Source organism: Lupinus angustifolius, unplaced genomic scaffold, assembly GCF_001865875.1.
Source record: "Lupinus angustifolius cultivar Tanjil unplaced genomic scaffold, LupAngTanjil_v1.0 Scaffold_8_159, whole genome shotgun sequence".
Taxonomy (NCBI): Eukaryota; Viridiplantae; Streptophyta; class Magnoliopsida; order Fabales; family Fabaceae; genus Lupinus; species Lupinus angustifolius.
Genome location: NW_017717960.1, coordinates 1 through 23594, shown reverse-complemented (window position 1 = coordinate 23594; position 23594 = coordinate 1). Strand labels below are relative to the sequence as shown.

General features: G+C 33.8%; 1 protein-coding gene across 1 annotated transcript; it reads left to right on the top strand.

Annotated features, from left to right (window-relative positions):
• On the top strand, positions 1-18744 carry LOC109337583 (structural maintenance of chromosomes protein 1). Its single transcript, XM_019574588.1, has 18 exons — positions 1-656; positions 802-1038; positions 3793-4026; positions 4496-4734; positions 5451-5717; positions 5838-6108; positions 6878-7002; positions 8301-8410; positions 8726-8833; positions 8900-9039; positions 11999-12088; positions 12168-12376; positions 15106-15275; positions 15558-15667; positions 15749-16125; positions 17618-17869; positions 18081-18308; positions 18386-18744. Exons 1-18 carry the CDS (start codon positions 219-221, stop codon positions 18432-18434), a joined length of 3654 nt encoding a protein of 1217 aa, XP_019430133.1. The 5' UTR covers positions 1-218; the 3' UTR covers positions 18435-18744.
• The last annotated feature ends 4850 nt before the right edge of the window (positions 18745-23594 follow it).

Genomic DNA, 23594 nt, shown 5'->3' with positions numbered 1-23594 from the left:
GACTTAAGAAGAGAACTTACAAATTCATCAAGTGAACCAAAGCAACAAAAAAAAAAAAAAAACTCTCTCCCCAAAATTACTCTCCCGCCAATTCTCCACTCTTCTCTTAAATCCACAAACCCTAAAATCAAAATCCTCTCAATTCCGTTCTCAACTTCCTCACTCTCCAAACGAAACCGTCAATCTAGGGTTTCCAATTTCTCAACCGCCACCGTACCATGCCGGCGCTACTCTCGCCGGGAAAAATCCTCCGTCTGGAGATGGAGAATTTCAAGTCCTACAAAGGCTTCCAAGTGATTGGTCCCTTCCATGACTTCACCGCCGTAATTGGCCCAAACGGTTCCGGTAAATCGAACCTTATGGACGCGATCAGCTTCGTTCTCGGCGTTCGGACCGGCCAGCTCCGTGGCGCACAACTTAAGGACCTAATCTACGCTTTCGATGACCGCGAAAAGGAGCAGAAGGGACGCAGGGCTTTCGTTCGACTTGTGTACCAGCTTGCCAACAGCACTGAGATCCAGTTCACTAGGGCGATCACCAGTGCTGGTGCCAGCGAGTATCGGATCGACGGGAATGTGGTTACGTGGGATGTTTACAATGCAAAGCTTAAGTCCCTTGGGATTCTTGTGAAGGCTCGAAATTTCTTGGTCTTTCAGGTTGCTATTGTGAAATGCCTGAATTTGCAGTTTTTGTTTTTTGTAAAGTGTGAATTGTGTTTGGATTTACTTATTTTGTGTTCAAAACATGTTATATATATTTGGTTGGTGCTTGATTGTTTAATTGATTGAATTCCTTGTACAGGGTGATGTGGAATCGATTGCATCCAAAAATCCCAAGGAACTTACTGGCCTTATTGAGCAGATATCTGGTTCGGATGAGCTCAAGAGAGACTATGAGCAATTTGAAGAAGAAAAAGCTTCAGCCGAAGAAAAATCAGCACTTGTTTATCAGAAGAAGAAGACAGTAGTTCTGGAGAGAAAGCAGAAGAAAGAACAAAAGGAAGAAGCAGAGAAGCATCTCCGCTTGCAAGATCAACTGGTAAGAATGTCCGTTTCAATTTTTGTGTGCGTGCATAGTGTATATCTATGAAAAGGTAGTTTTCAGCCGTATGTACTTTATGTGAATATTTCCCAAGGTTCCACTTGGCTTGTTTTGATTTGATGTAGTTCCATATGCTTCATCAATACCTTGAGATTCTGTTCCATTTTCCTCTCTTTTGCTACATACCTGATTTAATGAAGACAAGGTGGTATCCCTGATCCCTATTACTAAAAACAGAAAGACATTTGATGATTTGAATGAAAGCAGGATCTGCCCTTTCAGTTTACGATTTTATTTCACAATAGATTATCTGCGTGACATGTGCTGTAAGCATTTGAAGGAAAACATGATCTGCCCTTTCAGTTTCCGAATTTATTTAATAAATGGGTACAGGGTGGAGAACTGAGAATATAGTACCTGCCTTGGGAGTACCTGCCTTTCATTTCATATATTCTATATAATAGGACACTTCTTTTTCATTTACTTTGATATAGGATGAAAATATGAAATTTCTGTTATTTTACAATGAATATTTTTGTGAATGAACCCATGATCAGGGTATTTAGTATAATATGTATCATGCGATTTGTATCGCGATACAATGCAAGATTGATGACCAGCGGTGAAAATCACACATTGCATCGTAATTGCATTTGAATAGTTTTGATGTATCACGTGAACCAGACTGAATTGTTGGAATCACTATCGCAATTGCAAATCCCACGATTCTGAACTTGTGGGTTGCACTCCATTTCGGGTCGGGTCATGCAGACTGGTTTTTTAAACACTAGAAGATGGGTTTTTTTGGTTTTAAATCTGACTTCAGGTTGGCTGATTTTACCTTTTAAGTGACCCGGACATATTTTTTACCCCCTTCCTTGTTGCAAACACAAATACATCTAATGTTTTTCTTCTATGCCTTTCCTGCTACTTCTCTGGTTCTTCGTTGTTTGTTCTCTGCCTTTTGTATTACTTCTCCATTCCTTTGTTTGACAACCCTTAGGAATTATTATATGTATGACCCTTATGACTGGAATTTGTGTTATTTCATATCATACTTTGCTGTTACGAGTCTTGTGGATTCTGCTATGAATTATTTTAGTTTTAGTATTTTTCAATTATTGATCATGAATCTTACAATTCAATTCATGATTTGGAAAATAGGCCTTCCAATTAACAATCTGAAACCCGATTTGGTAACCATGCTCATGATAAGTATGGAAAAATCATATGCCATTCATGTCCTAAGTGTTTACATTAATTGATTATTAGAAAATATAATTAAATTTGGTATGTTATTTGTGATAATAATTTAATTTTACAAGAATCTTAATTTGTCGAACAAAGTTGTAATATGTGATGTTAAAGTTTATTTATTCATGTTTTCTTTCTTCATTTATTTTTATTTATAATTTTAAAAAATATAATTTTGAATTATTATTATGTACCTGATAATATATGTGGATATCTATCCATCCACCAACGGGGATCACAATGGGTACCCGTGGTGAAGAAGGGGTCTCCACCTCTGCAATTCAGCTGCAATTGTGCATCAATCACAGTTTTTCCACAATAGTTTGCAATTGCAATTAAAAAATTAAGAAATAAAAAATATCCAGGATTCTAAATCTTGGCATTATATTATTCTTTTACTAAGGCAGTATACTTATACTATAATATTATATGTTTATTGTACATTTATGAATAATGATTAATAAAATCATTTTTTTCCAATTAATATAGCACTAATTAAAGTTTTGTAATTAAACAATTGTTTGAAACATTGAACACATAGATTTGTTAGATATCAAATTAAATATACACTGACATGAATATAATTACTAAGGCAGTATACTTATGCTATAATATTATATATTTATTGTATGTTTATGAATAACGATTATTGAAAAGTTTTTTTTTATAAAATTTAATATAACACTACAGTAAAGTTTTGTAATTAGACAATTGTTAGGAACATTGAACATAGATTTGTGTGAAATATGAAATTAAATATATATGACATAAATATAAAAACATTAAGACAGTGAAATAGACGTTCCAAGAATAAATGAAACATAAAATAAAGTACCTGTAAAACTCATTGGGAAATGATGTAGTAGCTATTTATTAAAATCCATGGATCAAATTCTAGGTACCTAAGTAGTATATAAAAGGCCCAATGTGTAATAGAAACGGGACAAATAAAAATGCAGTCCTTTATGTTCAATTTATACATTTTAATGAAGAGCCCAAAGGCAAAAACATAATGAATGTAAGCTCTGGATGACCTATTCATTAAATATAGGTCTATCAAAGAATGTGTGAATCGAAGATATCTAACCTGTTACACTCACGAATCACGATACACTTCTTTCCATCAAATCTTTAGATTGGGAGTAATATGATATAAAACCAAACGAGTGTAGATGCCGACTCCTTTTTTCTTTGCTATGATTTTTGCAGTGTGATGAAAAGAAAACCATGTTTAGCAGAGGGAGTTTGGAATTATGTGTTGTGACAAGCTCCAGTATAAATTTAAAATTATTTGGTGGTATTCGTGCATCTGCAGATATTATTTACTTCCAACAAAAGAAAAAAATATGACTACTTTGTTGAACAGAATTTTCAGCTTCATATTTCAACTACAAGCTATATACGCAACTATAACCATGTCATGCATTTTCTCTCCTGATCTTGAACAGGCTGGTTATGATGAAGCTCTGAAGTATCTGTTTCTTTTCATTCTTGCAGAAATCTCGAAAGAAAGAGCATTTCTTTTGGCAGTTGTTCAATATAGAAAACGATATTGTTAAAACTACTGAAGAACTTGAAGACGAGAAAAGAAGTCGTGAAGGTGTTATCGAAGAACTAGAAAATTTTGAAAATGAAGCTGGTAAAAAGAAAAAAGAGCAGGCCAAATATCTAAAAGAGATTGCACTACGCGAAAAGAGAATTACTGAGAAAAACAACAAGCTTGAGAAGACTGTGAGTATTTTTTTCCACTTCCAGGGTCGGGGTGGGTAGTATAAGCTAAGATCATTGTCATCATCACATTATTATCAACTCCAGCGATTGAACTTTTTGCATAGGTTGATTCTATACTTTACTGTTTGGACTTTTTGCATAGGTTGGTTCTGTACTTTACTGTTTGAACCTTTTACCCTTTTTGTCATATTTGATGTGAAGAAAGTTGAGTTTGACATTCAAGTTTCCTAGGTTTTGAACATGGTTTTGTTATCATTACAATTGCATGACTGGTATCTTAGACCCCACTTTGAATCCCCTCCCTGCCCAACTCCTCTGGACACATAATAGAAATAAAGAGCTAGGAGTACCTAATAACCATCTTGCTATGTTTTTGAAATTGTTTTTCCTTTCGTTAGCTGTATTTGTTATGCTCATGTTGCTGTGTAGTTTATGGTTTCGTGTCTCTGGCATTCTGTCCTTCTTGCAGCAACCTGCTCTTCTGAAGTTAAAGGAGGAAATGACCCGTATTAATTCGAAAATCAAAAAAGGGAATAAGGAACTTGATAAAAAAAGAGATGAACGGAGGAAGCACGCTACTGATATAAAGGAGCTACAGCGGGGCATAAGAGATCTGACAGCAAAAATGGCAGATCTACAGGAAAAGGGCCGAGATGTTGGTGATGAGCTAAATTTGGATGGCAGTGACTTGGAAGAGTATTTCCGAATGTGAGTGTGTAATTATTTGTGTAGGTGTTTGTCACTTGTCAATCTATATTTCTTCGCTTTTTAAAAGAAAATACTTACATTGTGCTAGAATTAAGAACTGGAATGATGATTCACTTAAACAAAGAACTGTAATAGTATTGAGTTTTGGGTTGCACTTGAAATCCTGTGTACTACTTATGCACACTGTACTTGTGTTATATGGTTATGCTGGTTTGAGATAATGTGTTTGTTAGACTGTTAGGGATATTATATATATTGTTTTTTTATTATGGTTGAAGTAAAGTCTTTTGTTTCTTGTTTGTAGAAATTGTGCATTAGTTGTCAAAATGAAAAAGAAAATGTTACCCATAAATTGGAAAAGAAAATGTTTCCCATAAATTGAAAAAGATAACAAGTGTTATTTGGCAGAAGATGGAACATACATGGATTTGTTATTTTTGCTAGTATCACACAGAATTGTGAAGATGGTGCTGCCTGGCTATGGTATTTTAATCAGTGGTCAATTGTTTGTCATTAGCAGTAGCCATGCATTTTTAATTGGAACTTCCTGCAAGCAAAATAATATTTTTGCATAAATTTGCTCTGAATTTCATCAATACTGTATTCTGGCAACATGTTTGATTCTACCTGAACAAGTAAAGAAATAGCACGCAGATTAACTTTCTGTTATGAAATTTTTCTGTTTGGAACTTATGACAAAAATATTACTATTACAGCAAAGAGGATGCTGGGATGAAAACTGCAAAGCTCATAGAGGAGAAAGAGGTTCTAGATACCAAGCAACATGCTGATAGTGAAGCTAAAAAAAATTTGGAAGAAAATCTTCAACAGTTAATAAACAGGGAGTCTGAACTGAAATCACAGGAAGAACAAATGCTGACAAGGCTGAAAAGACTTCTTGATAGTTCGTCAAAAAATAAGGATGATCTTGCAAACTTGGACAAAGAACGGCTTTTGATGAAGAACAAACATCAGGATTCCATGTAGATTAACTTGTTATTCAACATTTCTTTTAAATTTTTTTCCGGTTAAAACCTCCTACTGTGTTATAGTACCATGCTGAGGATATTTTTGAGATGCTGTGCTTTACTTTTGATCTGCAGGAATAAATATGAAAATTTGAAGTTAAAAATTGGTGAAATAGAAAATCAACTACGTGAATTGAAGGCTGATAGATATGAAAATGAGAGAGATGCTAGGCTGTCTCAGGCTGTGGAGACATTGAAGCGTCTCTTTCAAGGAGTCCAGGGTCGCATGACTGACCTTTGTAGGCCAACACAGAAGAAGTATAACCTAGCTGTTACTGTTGCTATGGGTAAATTTATGGATGCAGTCGTAGTTGAGGATGAAAAGACTGGAAAGGAGTGCATCAAGGTGCAAATCAGATTTCCTAATTTTCTTCTTTTTGTTATTGTGTATTTCGTGTGTGTATTTTATAATCATTACCGAGGCGTTTACAACTCAAATTCTGTTTTGCTGTTGAAGGCTGAAGTTATTTGATTTGAATATCTTTTGTCTATGGTGTTGATGATTAGTGATTCTAGTGTGAATAACAAAAAAATAAATAGAAAAGAAGTCAAAACAGCATTACTTAGTATGGCGATTTATATATAAAGGAACACTGCCTCAGCTCAGTAAAGAAAAAGTTTGATATTAAATTATCAATTAATCCTAAACTTCAGAAATAGCACAGAATGTCATGTGCTACATAAGCATTGTGACCTGAATCCCAAATGTTAAGTTTGGTTAGTGCCTTCAAGCTGGTGGACTAACATTTGTTGCTTTTTCCTCCATCATGAGTAGAATAGTTACCCTTCTGATTCTGTTCTTATGTTGAATTTATGTTATGTTTGACACATTTGTTTGGTTGCTTCGGATCCCTTTGGTTTCATCGACATGATTGTTACAATTGCTGGAAGCCAGAAGACCTTTAGGGGAGAAATATGAAAAGAACTATTGCTTCCTAGATGTTAATTCCTATCTCTTAGGTTTCAATGAGAAGACTATTCTAATAATTACTGAAGCTAGAATTCTGGTGTAAAATTATCAACTGTGCCTTGCTTGAAGCTCTATGAAAGGATTTATTGATTTGATTTTGTTATGTGTGTTATTTGAACATTGATTTCTTTGATTGTTTTTACAGTATTTGAAAGATCAAAGGCTCCCACCTCAGACATTTATTCCTCTGCAATCAATTCGTGTGAAGCCAATAATGGAAAGGTTGCGCACATTAGGGGGTACAGCAAAGCTTGTTTTTGATGTGATTCAATATCCTTTTTCACTATTTGCTACATTGAGGAATCTGGTTGGAGAAGTCTTCACAGAGCTTCAAAATTTTGTTATTTGAATGAAACTGGGAACATAGTGTTAGCCTCGGTATAACAGTAAGGTTGCTTGCCTTGTGACCTGGAGGTCATGAGTTCAAATCCTGGAAATAGCCTCTTCGCTTGTAAGGTAAGGCTGTGCACATTTCTGTCCTCCTCAAACCCTATTGGTGAGAACCTTATGCACTGAGTTGCCCTTTTTAATGAAACTGGGAACATCTTTTTCTTGAAATTTACCTTCTACAGCCAGCTTGTCCATTACTCATAGTGCACCAACTTGCCCTTTTTAATGAAACTGGGTACATCTTTTACTTTGACTGATTAAAAAGATAAACCATGTCCGATTCTGTGGAATTACCCATGACGTTTTTTATTTAATGCAATTTTTTTGTCCCTCCTTCCCATATTTTTGCAATATTTTTGATGCACTGTGGCTTTTAAATAGGAGTGTTAAGGTCTCACATAAGCTGGGTATATGGTCAAAAGCCCGTTTAATGGCTTGAGAAATCCTCCCCCTTTTATGCTTGTTTGTTTGGGTTGAGTTAAGCCTAGGCTGCTCACAGTTCTAGTATGGTATCATAGCTTATCCCTGTCCTGATGTCGTGCTATCTACAAATATCAAAGCCCATAAACTTCATGCTTGTCCAATCCTATGCGCGACATATTAGAATCCCATTGGCTGGGAATATGGGAAAGGTAATCCTTTATAATGACTCGAGTTATCTTTAGAAATTTCTGTAGGAACATTCTATCTCCTTTAGAGAACAAAAGCATATGAACAGCTGTTTCTATGGGCGAAACTGTTATGTTTGTCATTCTGATGTGCAGAGCAGCAGTTGTCTTAGCATTGCTAAGATTTTTTGGCTTCAATTCTATTGTGAAGCTTCTAACAAATTACCGTCCTTGTATTGTTCTCACCAATCTTGTGGTGTATTGCTTATTTTTTAGCTTCTGTTGCCGGTGCTGTTTCCAGTTTTGAGATGCAGTAGATTTGGCTCTGTGGTTTCCTAATCCTTTCATCAAAATGCCATCGTAATCTCTATCAATTTCATGAATTCTTATAAATACACATTCTTGGATTTATTAGTCTTTGAGCATAACTCATTCTTGTATTTTCTCTTTGACCCCTCTATATAACTGAACTATCATTTAGTTTTTATTTATGTTCATGCTTTTTGTTAATAGCTAAATTACATGCCTCTAATGAAAAGTGCTTTAAGCTATTCAACTTAACTAGCGTAAGTTCGATCCCTCCTTGGAGAAGGCAATTCTCTTTGCTGTTGGGAATACCCTTGTTTGTGATGATCTTGAGGAGGCCAAAGTTTTGAGCTGGAGTGGTGAGAGGTTCAAAGGTAACTGCGACTTCTTTCTTACTATTCTCTACAAGCACTGTATCATCTTACTGCCACGTCATTAGAACTGAATGAGAGTACCTCAATGGTTTGTTTTTTAAATCCCCCATTTGTTTCTATCCTTTTGGGTTATCCTTTCTCTTTAGACAGTTAGTTTAGAAGTTCTTGATTCTCTGATCTTTGTACCTGTGTTTTGTTATTTTGTTGCTCATCTAACAAACTTTTTGGTTCTAGAGAGTCTTAATGTGTATCTATCATGCATGTGATGCATTCCTTTTGTAAATTAGTAAACATTGTTATATTTGATTTTGTTAGTTGTAACTGTTGATGGAATTCTGTTGACAAAATCTGGTACAATGACTGGTGGCACTAGCGGTGGAATGGAAGCAAGGTCAAAACAGTGGGATGACAAGAAAATTGAAGGTTTTTATCAATATCTTCAAATTAATTCAAAGCATTTTCTCTGGCAATAAACGTACTGTGTTGTAGGACTTAATAAAAAGAAGGAGCAGTATGAATCAGAGATGGAAGAGCTTGGCTCAATAAGAGATATGCGGCTTAAAGAGTCAGAAGTATCTGGAAAAATTAGTGGACTTGAGAAGAAAATTCAATATGCTGATATTGAGAAGGTAATTCCTAAGATTAATCATGCAATTCTCGTTTATTTCATTGTTGTGGCTTTGTTTCTTATTTTCTGTCTTTGGAATGTTTTTACGTTCTTTCTATGAGTGTCTTCACAATCAGTTTAGGATTTGGTTTGTGCAGTCACATTGGTTTATCTGTTGCTATAGGCACATATCAAACATTCTTGTCCTGTTTGGACAAGCTTATCAAAACAGATCTGGAAACATGTAAGTTTTTTTGGGAATATTTTCATAAGCTTTGCGAAAGGCAAACATAACTTAGGTGGTTTGCCGGTAGCTGTTTTATTAGTTATTTAACTAAACTATAGTGAATTGTGAAAATATGATATATGTATCTAGGTTAGCCAATCCCAGTAGGATCTCATGTGATCCCGGGATCCCATACCAGTTTGGCACGATTTGGACATGGGATTTGCTATTCCATCACAAATTTGAACCCCAACTCTAAATCCCGGGATCCCATCCCAGTTTCCCAGTTGGATCTCAATGGAATAGGGACGACGGGGTTAAAACCTTACTTTCTCCTCATTTTTAAAACACAGTTTTTTAGACCTTTTGGTCATTTCAACAAACCCATAAACCTAAATCGAATAAATGGACTTGAGTGCGCAGCTCTGAATCCATTCGAATAACTGGACCTTGGGTAAGCAGCTCTCAACCTTGACCTTGTGAGCCATCAGCTATGGCGTCATCTCAGCCACCACCATCTTAGCCATCAACCTTATCACCATATTATTTTGAATGCTAAGAATAGACTAGTACTCTAAGTCTAATACCCATTACTTTTAAGCCTTACAATTGACTTATATTGGAATTTTGAGCTGCTTATACTTAAATTAGATTTGAGTTATGTATTGGTTTTGAGCTTATGTCTTTAATGTTGTGTATTTTTCTGTTTTTAGCATTTATATGCGTATATATTGTTTATTTTGCTTCCCTATCCCGGCTATCTCGCTATCCACTATCCCGCTATCCTATTTTTTCGGTTGGCTAGGATGCTCTGGGATCTGTGTTTGACATCTGTATAAACTCTTTTGAAGTGTCTGTCCAAACCCCGTTAAACATATTTTGAGCATCAATTATGCGAGTAGTTGACTATAACTAATTCAGGCTATTGTCCATCATAAGCTCCATGGAACTGTTCCCTCGTTCTCAATATATTTAGTATGGTAACTTAAACCAAATCAAGGAACTGGTATTTCATTTTGTATGCCTAAAACCTTGAAGATTTGCTTGAATTAAACCAATGTCAGCCATTAACTACATTCATGACCAATAACTTCACCATATTGTTTTGGTGAATTTGAATTATCGGGGTTTGAGAAGCTTGCTTCTTCTCTGAGACCTTTGGTTTTCCTCAGATACACATAGGCCTTGGGTGAGGTAATATGATAAAACTGCATAACAGAATAACTTGCGATTGAGATACAATAACAAATGATCAAATAATTCAGAGCATATGATTTCTTTGGCACATTTTACTTGTAGAGTATGCAAAGTGCATCCAAAATGTAGTAACAAACTCTACCGTTATTTGCCTATTTTTAAAGTTGGAATTGAATAATTAGAATATTCAAATTTCGGTACTGTATTAGTTGTAGGAGAGCAAACTGTAGTTTATGTGCAAGAGAAATCTAACTGTGATCATATTCTCGATCTTGGCTTCATAATCTGACTTGTAACTACATTGTGCAAGTGTTTTTTAATTTAGAATAAAATTATAAAATAAATCTTGAATTAACTATGACTCTGTAAATTGAACTAAAGTTATCTCATATTTTTATTTTTTAAAGTTTAAATTTAATTAGTTTTTAATGGCCATTTTCAATTTCAATGGACATGATTTATGATAGAGCATTATGGTGTCGTTTAAGCCATGTAGCCAACTCCACCTAGTGGGACTAGTGCTTGGTTGTTGTTGTATTTTCATTTTTCACAATATTCAACAATATTGAAATTAAGTTATCTCATATTTTTAAATTCATTTTTTTTGAATTTAAATTGAATTTCGACCGAGTTTAAAAGTGTGACACATGTTGCATCTGAAGATTTTAACTAAATTAATAATTTGACATTAAAAAACAAAAATATATAAGATAAATAAATATGACAAACTAATTTCTAAAATCTCTGGTTTAAGAATGAGTCCTATACTCCTATAGCTTATAGGTAGTTAGGTACTCTGATTCAAGTATATTACTCTGATTCAAGTATATATATATATATATACACTTGTTCAAGAATAAAATAAAATTCACAAACTAATTTCTACAATCTCTCTGGTTTAAGAATGAGTCCTATAATTACTCTATTATAATAAAGTGGCAATATATATAGTTGAAATGATATGCCTTTTGTCTGTCTATAATTGGATAGACAGATCAACTACAACTGTTAAAGATTTATCAACTGACTCATCTAAACTGGTCAGATGACATAGTAGTATGATTCTGGTAGACTTAAGAAGTGTAATTTAATACATGACAAGGCGACAAATTCAAGTCAGCTACTTTATGCACAAGGTTGAATAACATGTTTTGCTTTTTACTTATGAATATGTGTACCAGTCAAAGCAAGCTAACTTCATTTAAGCATTGAATTCTAATTTATGATAATTTCTTTGGGAGGCCATGGGCAGCTAAATGTCAGAAAGAATATAAATTTTGTGTGATAAGGTGTTATTCATTAAGGGACGGAATGCAAATAATTCCAAATTAATGTGGGAAAGGACGGTAAGATATTCGGTTTTCCCATTGTCTATGACTTCATAGTTAATATGGTTCTTACTTCTTAGTGATTGATAATGAATTTTTGTGTTTCTATAGATAAGTAAATGCTAGTTTTGGATGAGAGAACCTTATCTACATTGTGACCTTTCTTTGGCTTCTGATCCATACAGAATCTTTAAACATTTAATTTAGTTGACGCTTCTAACTTTTGACAGCAAAGCATCGAAGACAAGCTTAAGCATTTGAGCCAAGAAAAAGAGGCGATAAAAAAAGAAATTGAACGTAACAGTCCTGAACTCCAGAAGGTGATATTGACAGATCCTCTTTATTTCATAACAATATACTTGTATGCCTAACTGGTTATTTGATGTTTATTCATTGCAGTTAAGTAATGCTGTTGATAGGAGGAATGCAGAAATACATAAACTGGAGAAGAGAATAAATGAAATCACCGATAGGATTTACAAAGAATTCAGCAAGTCAGTTGGGGTTGCAAACATCCGCGAATATGAAGAAAATCGACTCAAGTCTGCTCAAAATGTAGCAGAGGAGAGGCTTAATCTTAGCAGCCAACTTTCAAAATTAAAATATCAGTGTGTTCCTTCTTCCCTTTTTACCTAAATCATACATCTGTTGTTGTCTTTTAAATGCTGGACATACATAGTTTTACATGCATGTTTTTATGAGCTTGCTATCAAATTACATTTGCTTTTCTGGAAGTGTATTTCAAAGTTCAAACTAAGTAGTCAACCCCAAATCCCCGAGCATCCCAAACAACCCCACAAGTGTGATAGCGGGATGGCTAGGATAGAGATGTTTAGAGAAGCAACATAAACAATTTATACTAAATGCATATAAATGCTAAACAATGCACAAAATTATAGACAAGCTCAAAATCAATGACATAAATATAATGCTAAGTACTTACTGCTCAAAATTCTGATATAAATAAGTTAAGGAATTAAGCCTCTCCAAGGCTTAAAAGTAAGTACTAAGTACTAGGTACTGGACTTGGACTATAGTCTATTCAAAATAGTGAATAAGATGGATGGTTCAGATGGTGATGGCTGAGATGATGCATGGCTGATGGCTCACAAGGTTTCAAGGGTTGAAGAAGAGGAAGAAGTTCAGAACTGTAAAAGAGAAGAGGAAGATGAACAAGTTGTCTGAAAGATAGAGCCTGTCACTGGATAAAGAAGCTCCTTGCCGGAAGGAGAAGAGTTTGGGGGTTGAGAGCTGCTCTCCCAAGGTCCAGTTGTTCGAATGGGTTGAGAGCTGTTGACCCAGGTCTTTTTGGTCGAAATAGGTTTAGGGTTTGTCGTAATGGCCAAAAGATCCCAAAAAGGGACACCACATTTTAAAAATGATGGCAAAATGGAGTTTAACCCAGTTGTATCTTTCCCGGGGAGATCCGACTGGGAAACTGGGATGGGATCCAGGATTTTGAGCTGGGATAGATGGGATTCAGATATAGGATGGAGTAGCAAATCCCATCTCAGTGCCGTGCCAAACTGGAATGGAATCGACTACTTAGATTTTAATAAAAACAATTCAGTATTAAACTGCTATCAAATTGAAGGAAATTTTTTTATGAAGGTGAAAAGGAAAGAAGAGAACTTTCACAATCTTTGAAGCTCCAATAAATTGAAAATGCTGAGCTGTGATATTTTTTTAACTCTAATTGCTTTATTATCTCAGGGGGGCGGAAACACTAGTTGTAGGATTATGCGTAGAACTGTAGAAGTCCAGGTCTATATTATATTTACTTGTTTAAGTACTTTGGTGGTCAGCAAATGTGTCTATTGCCCATTTTTACATTTAACACCAATAATTTTAAGTACTTTGATGGGCTCTCTGAATAGGAGATTATGTTTTTGTTTAAAGCAACCCTCTGGGACAATGGCAAGAGTCAACTCTTCTTTGCACCAATATGTGTAATTAAACTGAAGCTTTTTGTTGTTATGTGGATTGTGGGCATTGATTGCAGAGCAGCTCCTATACCAAAGATAGTATGCAATATAAATATTTTTTGACACACATAGATGCTCAATGATACAAAAAGGGCTAGCATATGCAAAATGCAATATAAATATTTTGTGATACACATAGATGCTGACTGATACAAAAAGGTGATTCAGTGCACAAGGCTTGTACCTAGTGGAGTCTGGGGAGGGTAGATGCATGCACCCTTAACCTCAAAAGCGAAGAAGTAATTTCCAGGAATGGAACCTTTGACCTCCAGGTTACAAGGAAGCAACCTTCCCTTGCACCAAGGTTCACCCTCTAAAAAGAATGACCAGTCAATAAGTCTCCCACTTGGGGTCCAACCAATGAGGGTGTAGATGTATGGAGCCTTACCCTCGCAAGTGAAGATGCTCAATGATACACAAGTAAAAGAGTATTTCTATCATTAATTTTCAAATCATAACTTTAAAAGATGTTCATAATTAACCTAAGGCAGAACTAATAGTTGTAAGTAACAACAATAACATAACAAAACCAAGGTGGAACAGCTGCAAAACCCAGCAAAAACATAATGGGAGTAGAAAATCAAGTATGCCCCTCAATCTGAATGGGAGTAGATTATCAAGTTTGCCCCTCAATCTAAATAAGCTGAGGGTTTAGTAAGTGCGAAATAGAAATCAAGTATCCAAACAATACAAAAACAAAGGAGAGGAATCATGCTGCTACAATCCATGGCTATCTCCACTAACATCTGTTATCTCAGAACACGATTGGCATAACGCTGAAATTGCCTCAAGTGGTCATCCTCTACTCCACCCATAGGCGTGAAGTTGTGGCACTATTTCCTGCTATTAACTACTCTGCATGTAATATGGATCCTTGTTGCATATAGAATGTTCTCACTTGCGAAAAGTTTCTAATGCTGCATCTTCTCTATTCTTAAGGTTTCCAATTATCTTGGAAAATTTATATAGTGGAAAATCAAAGTAAAAGTTGAGAAGATATTTGGAGCCCAAGTCTTAGGTTTACTCGCCTTCTAGTTAGTTAATATTGAATTAATCTATGGATATTGATTCCATACCATTTTTTCTTTATTTCCGTAAATGGTACCTGCCAATCACTTCATTGGCTTTGGCTGCTGTAATATTTGAATCTTAAATACTTATTCTGAAAATAACATTCAATATTGCTTGACAACTCACAGGGTGCCATACCGATTAAGGCACCCTAGCAGTCTCGTTAATGAATGCATATCATGCATTCATTTATTAATATTTTTTCTTGAAATTATCTTACAGGTTGTAGTGTAAGCGCAATCGAGCATTCCTTTATTTATCTTCTTGAAATTATTCTACAGGTTGGAGTATGAACAAAATCGGGACACAAGTTCACGAATTCAAGAACTTGAATCCTCTATAAGTGATTTAGAGAAAGATTTAAAACAAGTACAGAACAAAGAAGCAGAAGCAAAGTTAGCAGCTGAGAAAGCAACTGAAGAGATTAATCAATTTAAGGAAGAAGCTAAAGGTATGTTTGGTGCAACTTGTGTTTGCTTTACCATATAGATAGAAAACTTTGTTACCTTGTGTTTATTTGTGTTTGCTTCCTCTTCCCCTTCTTTATAGTTGAGGGGTATTATTGGGGTGAGGGGAAAGGTTGTCTAGACAGTAGTGCTTTGCTATTTTTTGAAGTTGATGGGAACAAAGCTTGGTTGATCTTGACAGAAGCCACCCTACCATCAGTTCAAATCGTTTATTTATTCTTGCCTGTGAGTATCATTATTTTTTTGTTCTCGTTCTACTCTTGTAGAGTGGAAATCAAAGTCAGAAGATTGTGAAAAGGAAATCCAAGAATGGAAGAAGAAGGCTTCCTCGGCCACAACAAGCTTATCAAAACTTAATCGTTTGATAAACTCAAAGGTCAAATGGGCAATGTTTGTGTTGATTAACTTTATAAGCTTAATGTACCGATAGCTAACTACATCTTTTGTGTCTTTGCAGGAGAAACAGATTGAGGACTTGATTGTGCAAAAGCAGGAAATATTAGAGAAGTGTGAACTAGAACAGATTAGCCTCCCAATCGTATCAGATCCAATGGACACTGGTACCTTAACACCAGGTCCAGTTCTTGACTTTGATCAGCTAAGTAGGCAACTGAAAGATAGGAGAAACTCTGACAGGGATAAAATCGAGGCAGAATTTAAGCAAAAAATGGATGCATTGATATCTGAAATTGAAAGAACTGCGCCAAATTTGAAGGCATTGGACCAATATGAGGCTCTGCTAGAAAAGGAAAAAGCTGTAACCGAAGAGTTTGAAGCTGTAAGGAAAGAGGAGAAGGAGAAAGCTGACAGATTCAATGCAGTTAAGCAGAGGAGGTAAAAGTTATTTTAATTCCATTAGCCATTACATTTCCTATGTATAATATTCCTACATAGCCAATAGTTCATAGCATACACGATTTAACATAAAATTACATAAGACACGACTAGTGAAATGGATTGGTTAGTTGTTTGTAGAAGTGATGAGTACGCTCTAATAATTGATGCTGTGCTGACGCGAGTGTCTGGATTTGTCTATTTTATGCGAAAGTTGTAACATCTGACTGTACATAGATATTAGATGACATGACTAGTCAGTGTTACATCTTTTTGCACAGGGAAGGTTTTTTCTGTGGTGTAACAGCACTCCTGCAATTGTAGTTGATTTTTTAAACTCTGATTATTTAACTGGAATGGATGAAATTATTGACATTAAGAGGAGTTCTTAACCAAATCAGTCATTTTTTGTAGCATCGCGTAGGTGTACTTTTTTGCGTAATTGACGTAACTCCTTTAGTAATATAGCTATCTTCCATTTTATTTGCTGATTTGGTTATGCTTTTAGTACTGGAAGTTGTTTAATATGAATGACAATTTATTTTTTTGAATCTTGAATATCGAAACTTGTTTATTGTTCATTTGTCCAAGTACAAAATATAAAGAGCTTCTATGGTATGAATTTTGTGTTTAACAATTTTTGAAGTATTTTTATTCTAGCTATCATGTCTGCGGTTGGGGCTGCTTTGCTATAGCGTTTTGTGGGGTTGCCGTGCCACACCACCCTTTTTCATTAACTATTTGGCATTACATAATTGAATCCAGAAGAACCTTTATGACTCCCTCAGCTGTCTGGAAATTGGTTGGGCAGAAGTTTCTGCCAATCATGTAATCTACTACATGCAAACCCCTTGCCAATCTTTTTAATCTTACTTTTTTATAGTGAGATTTGACAAAGCTTTATGTTGACTATCAACTGTAACACAACCGTTACCTTTTATTTGTGTTGTTGTTTTCTTTAATTGGCTTATTTTGACAGCTTTAATGACTTGATAAATTTTATATCCATGTTTTTAGCAAGTTAGTATTTGTTAAGGTTCCATGTCAAAACTAATTGTCAATGAGAGGATTAGTCCAATAGGTATTTAAACCATTCCAGAGACAATGAGGTAGGCGATGTGAGACTTACTTTCCAACATGCCCCCTCCACATAAGCGGCTAGACCAAGCGAATGGTTACCTTTGACCCATAACTAAATGACATCTTTTGGCCCATGAAACCGGAAAGAAGTTGGGCCCTGACTTTAATACCATGTTAAGGTTCCATCTCAAAACCAATTGGCAATGATAGGAGTAGTCCAATAGGTATTTAAACCATTCCTGAAGCAATGAAGTAGGCGATGTGTAACTTAATTTCCAACAATATTTTATAATATAGAGATGTGATTTTTGTTTTGGCATCGGTCTAGAGCTTGATTTGAAATTTAATTATATTTGCTGTTGCTGCATTACATGTCCTTTGGGGAAAGCTGAAGTTCCATGTGTTAATGCAGGTATGAGTTGTTCATGGATGCTTTCAACTATATATCTGGTAATATAGATAAAATTTACAAACAACTTACAAAGAGCAACACACATCCACTTGGAGGAACGGCATACTTGAACTTAGAAAATGAAGATGATCCATTTCTACATGGCATCAAGTACACTGCTATGCCTCCAACTAAGCGCTTTCGTGATATGGAGCAGCTTTCTGGTGGGGAAAAGACTGTTGCTGCACTTGCGTTGTTATTCTCTATCCACAGGTACATAGTTGTTTGTACTTGTAAAAAACAAATACACCTTACCGATATGCCGGTGTGCATGCTTATGTATGGATCTTTAAGTTTCTTTAGCATGTATAAAACTTGGATCTGAATAAGAATGTTTCAACTACTATGGACACATCTAGCTCATAGCAATTTCGCTGATATTTGATCTGCATGTTCCATTAACATGGTTCCTTGCTTGTTTCAGTTATAAGCCTTCACCATTTTTCATATTGGATGAAGTTGATGCTGCATTGGACAACTTGAATGTCGCCAAGGTTGCTGGATTTATTCGTACAAAGTCTTGTGAAGGAGCAAGGACTAGTCAGGATGCTGAAGGTGGCAATGGTTTTCAGAGTATTGTGATATCACTTAAAGACAGCTTTTACGACAAAGCCGAAGCATTAGTTGGGGTTTACAGGGACTCCGAAAGAGGGTAAGCCTCAATAGTTATTATCATACCATAATATGGCATTAATCTCATAGTTAACATAATGATTTTGCTTATTGCAGCTGTTCAAGAACTCTCACATTTGATCTGACTAATTACCGAGAGTCCTGAAATCCATGCATAAGCTAAAGTGGATAAGCTATTTGCTATGTACAGAGCTTGGTTGCATTTTTATGTCTGTTGAAAGGAGCTCCAACTAGTTATAACTGTATCTCATTCTCTTGGCAATTATTTGAGTGGCTCTGTTAGTGTTATCTTAAAATTATTGTAAACACTTCCTCAAAGATTATGCTCTTTCTGCCATTAGAAATGCAATGTAGAAAACAATAGCTAGATGACAGACCAACAAGCTTTGTTCTTGAAATATATTTACTTAGTTGAACTTATTCTCTTTTGTGATGATTGATGACTTTAATCTTCATATTTATGCTTTGTATGGTTTTCTTAAAAGGTTAAATGGGCATGTGAGTTGAAGCATATTTATGAATTAAATGGAAGATGCGAAGTCTTGCAATTTGTGAATAGGTAGGGTTGTTGTCTTTTACCACACCGGTCTACCTCAGTTATCTTGGTTCAACTTCAACCACAATTGAGCATTTAAGACTTTACCACGTTATATTGTTGAACTTTTACTGAATAACAATGAGAAGAAAATTTTAGGTGCTTACAATTTGTAACAAAACTTCTAATCCACACACACCTAATTGGTTGATGTCGTCTTCATCCTCTTCACCCATTCAGTACCTACAATTGTAAAAGATATTAGTCAACCTTCTAAATATAAATCTTCGCTACCCACCTGTTAACTCAAAATGGCACATTAATTTATGCCTTTCCTAAAAGTATAAAGAAATATACATAATTGCTTCAAAATTTTAAAATAATATAACAATTCTAAATAATATTAATTAATAACTAAATATGTTAAGAAAATATTGATTCATTTAAAATACAGTTTTTCATTCTTTTAAAGACTTAAACTAATCGATAATAATGGATAGATAAAAGTTTCAACTATTTCCTCTTCAATATAAATCATTATGGTCTGCAAGAAATTTATCTTACATTTTACAATATAATCTTGTTTTGATTGTCTTCATTGCTGAAAGTGATCTTTATGTTTTATGTGTAGAATCTAGAACAAATAAGATAAGACGAATAACTCATCAAACGTGTAATATGCATTCAACTTCCCCATTTTTGTCAAAACTGCACTTAATTCAAAGATGGTTGAAAGGTTATTTAAATATGAATGGCTAATGACATCAAGAATAAAATGTTGAAGTTGATATCTCAAGCTAATTTTATCTTACCCAATGAAATACATAGGACATTATTATTGCACAAGAATATATAGTATCAATGCTAAATGCTTTATAAACATCTTAGGATCACACTAGTACAAAGAGTTAAAAACTCCATTGTTTTATCCGTGAACTTGCGATTAAACTCTTGCAACTGCTTATCAATTATAATTAGAAATATGTTCACTCTATAATGATGCTCAAATGTGATGTGATCATTTTGATGACGAGCACACTCTTCAAGTACTATATAAACATTATTAAAATCAGAAATATAAATGTTATGTCACTCACAAAATAATGTAATAGTTTTCAATAATTTTTGTCAACAACCATCCCTCTGAATAAGTGCTTTTGTAGTGTGAACTAGCTCCATAACATTAACTATATGTTTGGACTTTTGCTACAAAGCTTGACAAAAATAATATGTAGTCCCATAGTCTATTTAAGTGTAAAATTAATATTGTAATCATCCAATTTATCCAACCCAAAAAAAAGCATAAAATAATTTAAAAAAATTATTACAACTTTTAATTCAAATTTCCAACATTTTTATGTAGAAATAAAAATCATGAAAAATATTTTAATTGAACACTTAATCGGATCATCAATATGGAGATTTATTTTCATATTATTTTTCCTCAAATTTTCGTTTTCCCAATAAAAAAAATGTGTTAAATTTTTTAATGAGTAATTATTGGCTCAATAATGTTTAATGATTATCCATTTTTTGTGTTTGTATCTTAAATAACATTTTTGTCGCTCAATGGCCAAATTATGGAAGGATTCAATTTGAAGAATATGTGCAATTTTCTTCTCAATTTCGTCTTTCCCAAAATATAAATAAAAAGTGGTGTTAAAAAGATTTAATTGATGATTGTTGGCTCAATAATAACCAATAATCACCCTATTTTCGTTCTCTATTTTTAAACAAATTTTGAAAGGGTTTCAACTTTGAAATAGCTACTTATTAAAATTTTAATGAGGATATTATATAAAAAAGAGCTGTCAAAGTTTTAATGATTTTCATTTTCCAAATCAAATAAGAATAAAGATTTCATGCAAATTTTTCTTTTTTGCGATTCTATAGAAATAAAATAATTATTTATCTTCCCATGTGTAGGTAATTCACAATTTTTGGGGTTTTATAGTTTGTATGGAATTTATACCCAAAACCAGTTTTCCAATAACTTTTAATGTTTAGGGGTTTATAAAAAATATTTGGGCAATTTTTTTGTACCAAAAAAATCACTGATTAGTAATTTGATTACGAGATTGTTTTTAGTTTTAAAAAGAGAATATTTTTTTAATTATCTCCACTAATAGGAGATTTTATTTTGTTTTAAAACATATATCAATTCAAAATTTATTTCCTACCTATAAGGTGAAGATATATCCTTAGTAGTACAAAAAAGATATAACAATTCATATTATAAATAGGAGTTTGATCACATAAAAAAACCACCTTTAAAAGCTAAAAATAGTAAAAACTTCTTAGAGTCGTTAAAATTTAAAAGGATTTAAAATGCTTGTTCTCTAGCATTCGAATTAGGGATGTCAAAAAAAACCTGATTTTTAGGTACCGTAGAAATATACATAATGAATATCTACAATAATAGTGTATGGGTGAGAAGTCGTTTTATGATATCCGCCTTGTAGGTACTGTAAATTTATAAATTTAGTTTTTAATTAAATATTTATATATATTATAGTTTTTATTATTATTTTAAGATTATATATTATATACTTTATTATTATTTCATAATAAATTAAACCTATTTTATTATCATCATAAATTTACTATATAAATATTATAATATTAATGTAAAAATAATTTTTACATATTAATTATTCAAAGTATATAACTAAAATTAAAAACCAGTTGTGTACCTACAAATACTCATTACCCATACAGATACCACAAATATTATGGGTTTAGAAAGAAAAAGCACTATCCAAGTCCCCTCTCGCATGTTGGCATTCCTAATTTGAATGCATCAGCTGGTCTTAGATCTTGCACATTCAGGTAAGAAAATCTGCTATCATATTTTATTTTGCTATACTTTGATTTAAGCAATCAATTGAACAATATAATAATGTTTAGTAATAGTAATAATGTTTAAGTAAAATAAATAAATCGATTCATTACTTTCAAGATGTAATGACTACAATAATAGATATAGACAAATAGGGAGCTAATCACGTGAGAACAATGTGTTATTGTGAGAAATGAGAACACTTAATATATACCATTAGATCTTGATTGAATGGTTAAAATTAAAAGATACATGCAAATGACTATCATGTGACCAATAACTAACTTTTAATCCTAACTATCCATGATGAGTTATAAGGCCCAGATTTATTATTCTCACAATTTTTATATGAGAATTGTTCTCACTTGAATAGCTCCATAGACAAATAACACTTTTAAATACTTATCATATATAATTAAAAAATTAGTGGTCCCTAATTTTTTTAAATGATGATTAAACATGGCTTTCTTATGTGATAATCATGTTTTCATCTTTTATAAATAAAAATATTGAATGACTTTGTTTTTCATTTAGTTATTGGTTACATGTTAACTCCAAGATAGATTGTAATAAATTGTTAGAATCAGAAATACAATGAAAGTTGTAACACCAGTAATTTTCTATTTTTTGTATTATGCATGAGTATGTAAAAAAGTTGGATTTATTATTATGGATTTAAGTAAAGATTTTTAGAAGAGCGGCATATCTTTGAATGATTATCCAATAAGTTTATAATTTTTATTATTTTTAAAAATATATTATTTTAAATTTTATCTCATAGCCGAGTGCATCTTTATCTTCTAAAAATTAGTTTTGTTTGAAAAATGTTGTTCAAAGTATATTTTAAGATAAAAATAGTATTCTATCATATTATTAAAGTATTCACATATTTTTGAAATAATAGTGAATTTACATAAAATATATTTTATGTGTGTTTATCTTTTAGAAAACAATTTACCAAAATATCTCTCTTCTTTTTTATATTATAACATTATCTTTCTTTCAAGTATTGATTATGTTGGGGATGTTTGAAATATGTTATTATATGAAGTCCCACATTGTCTAGAATTAGAATAGAGTAGAATATCAATGTTATATATTGGACTCAAGTCCCTTGTTATAATGTGCACCAGATATAATCACCTAATAGAAACACCCCATGGGCAGGTGGGCCCATGGGTGTGCTAGGGTTTGTAATCCTTATTCTCTAATAATATCTTGGTAGCCGTTCAGCGCTCCCGGGGACATAGGCACAATTGGCTGAACCCCGTTAACAAATTCCCTCGTTTCTTCTCTTATATTTATTCTATGCCTTTATTTGATTGCTTGTGGCCAATGCTGCGCAACGATCGCTTCCGCTGCACCAACAATTGGTACCAGAGCCAATTGGTAGATGGCTCTTAACCCACACGTCACATAATGGCTAAAGAGGGTGAAGGCGTGATGGCTAGACAAGGTGTGTCAAAGGTAATGGTAAAGATAGAGTAGATGAGTTGAAGGAGAAGGAAACATGGCGGAATTGTATTTTGGGGAATGTATGTGTTGATCCAGAACCCCATAAGTTCATGTATTGAGTTAGGATCAAGGTGGAGATAGAGACAAAGGTGTTGAGTTAGATGCTGACAATATCTCTCTAGATGTTGAGAGAATGTTCTCATTGAAGATGAGAAAGAGAATATCGTAATGGCGTGTGTGAGACGTCATAGTGAAAAATATTAATTGTTAGCAGATCCACAAAAGCACAAGGGCGATGGCTGACTTTGATGTAGGATGTGACATGGGCATTGGCTTTGATGCTAGTTGTAACACGAGCATTGGTAGATATGCAGAGGTGTGACATGGGCATTGGCTTGGATGCAAGGATGTGACACAGACATTAGTTAGCATTGACGCAGGGTGTGTTGTGGGTATACTTCTTATGGTGGAGTATG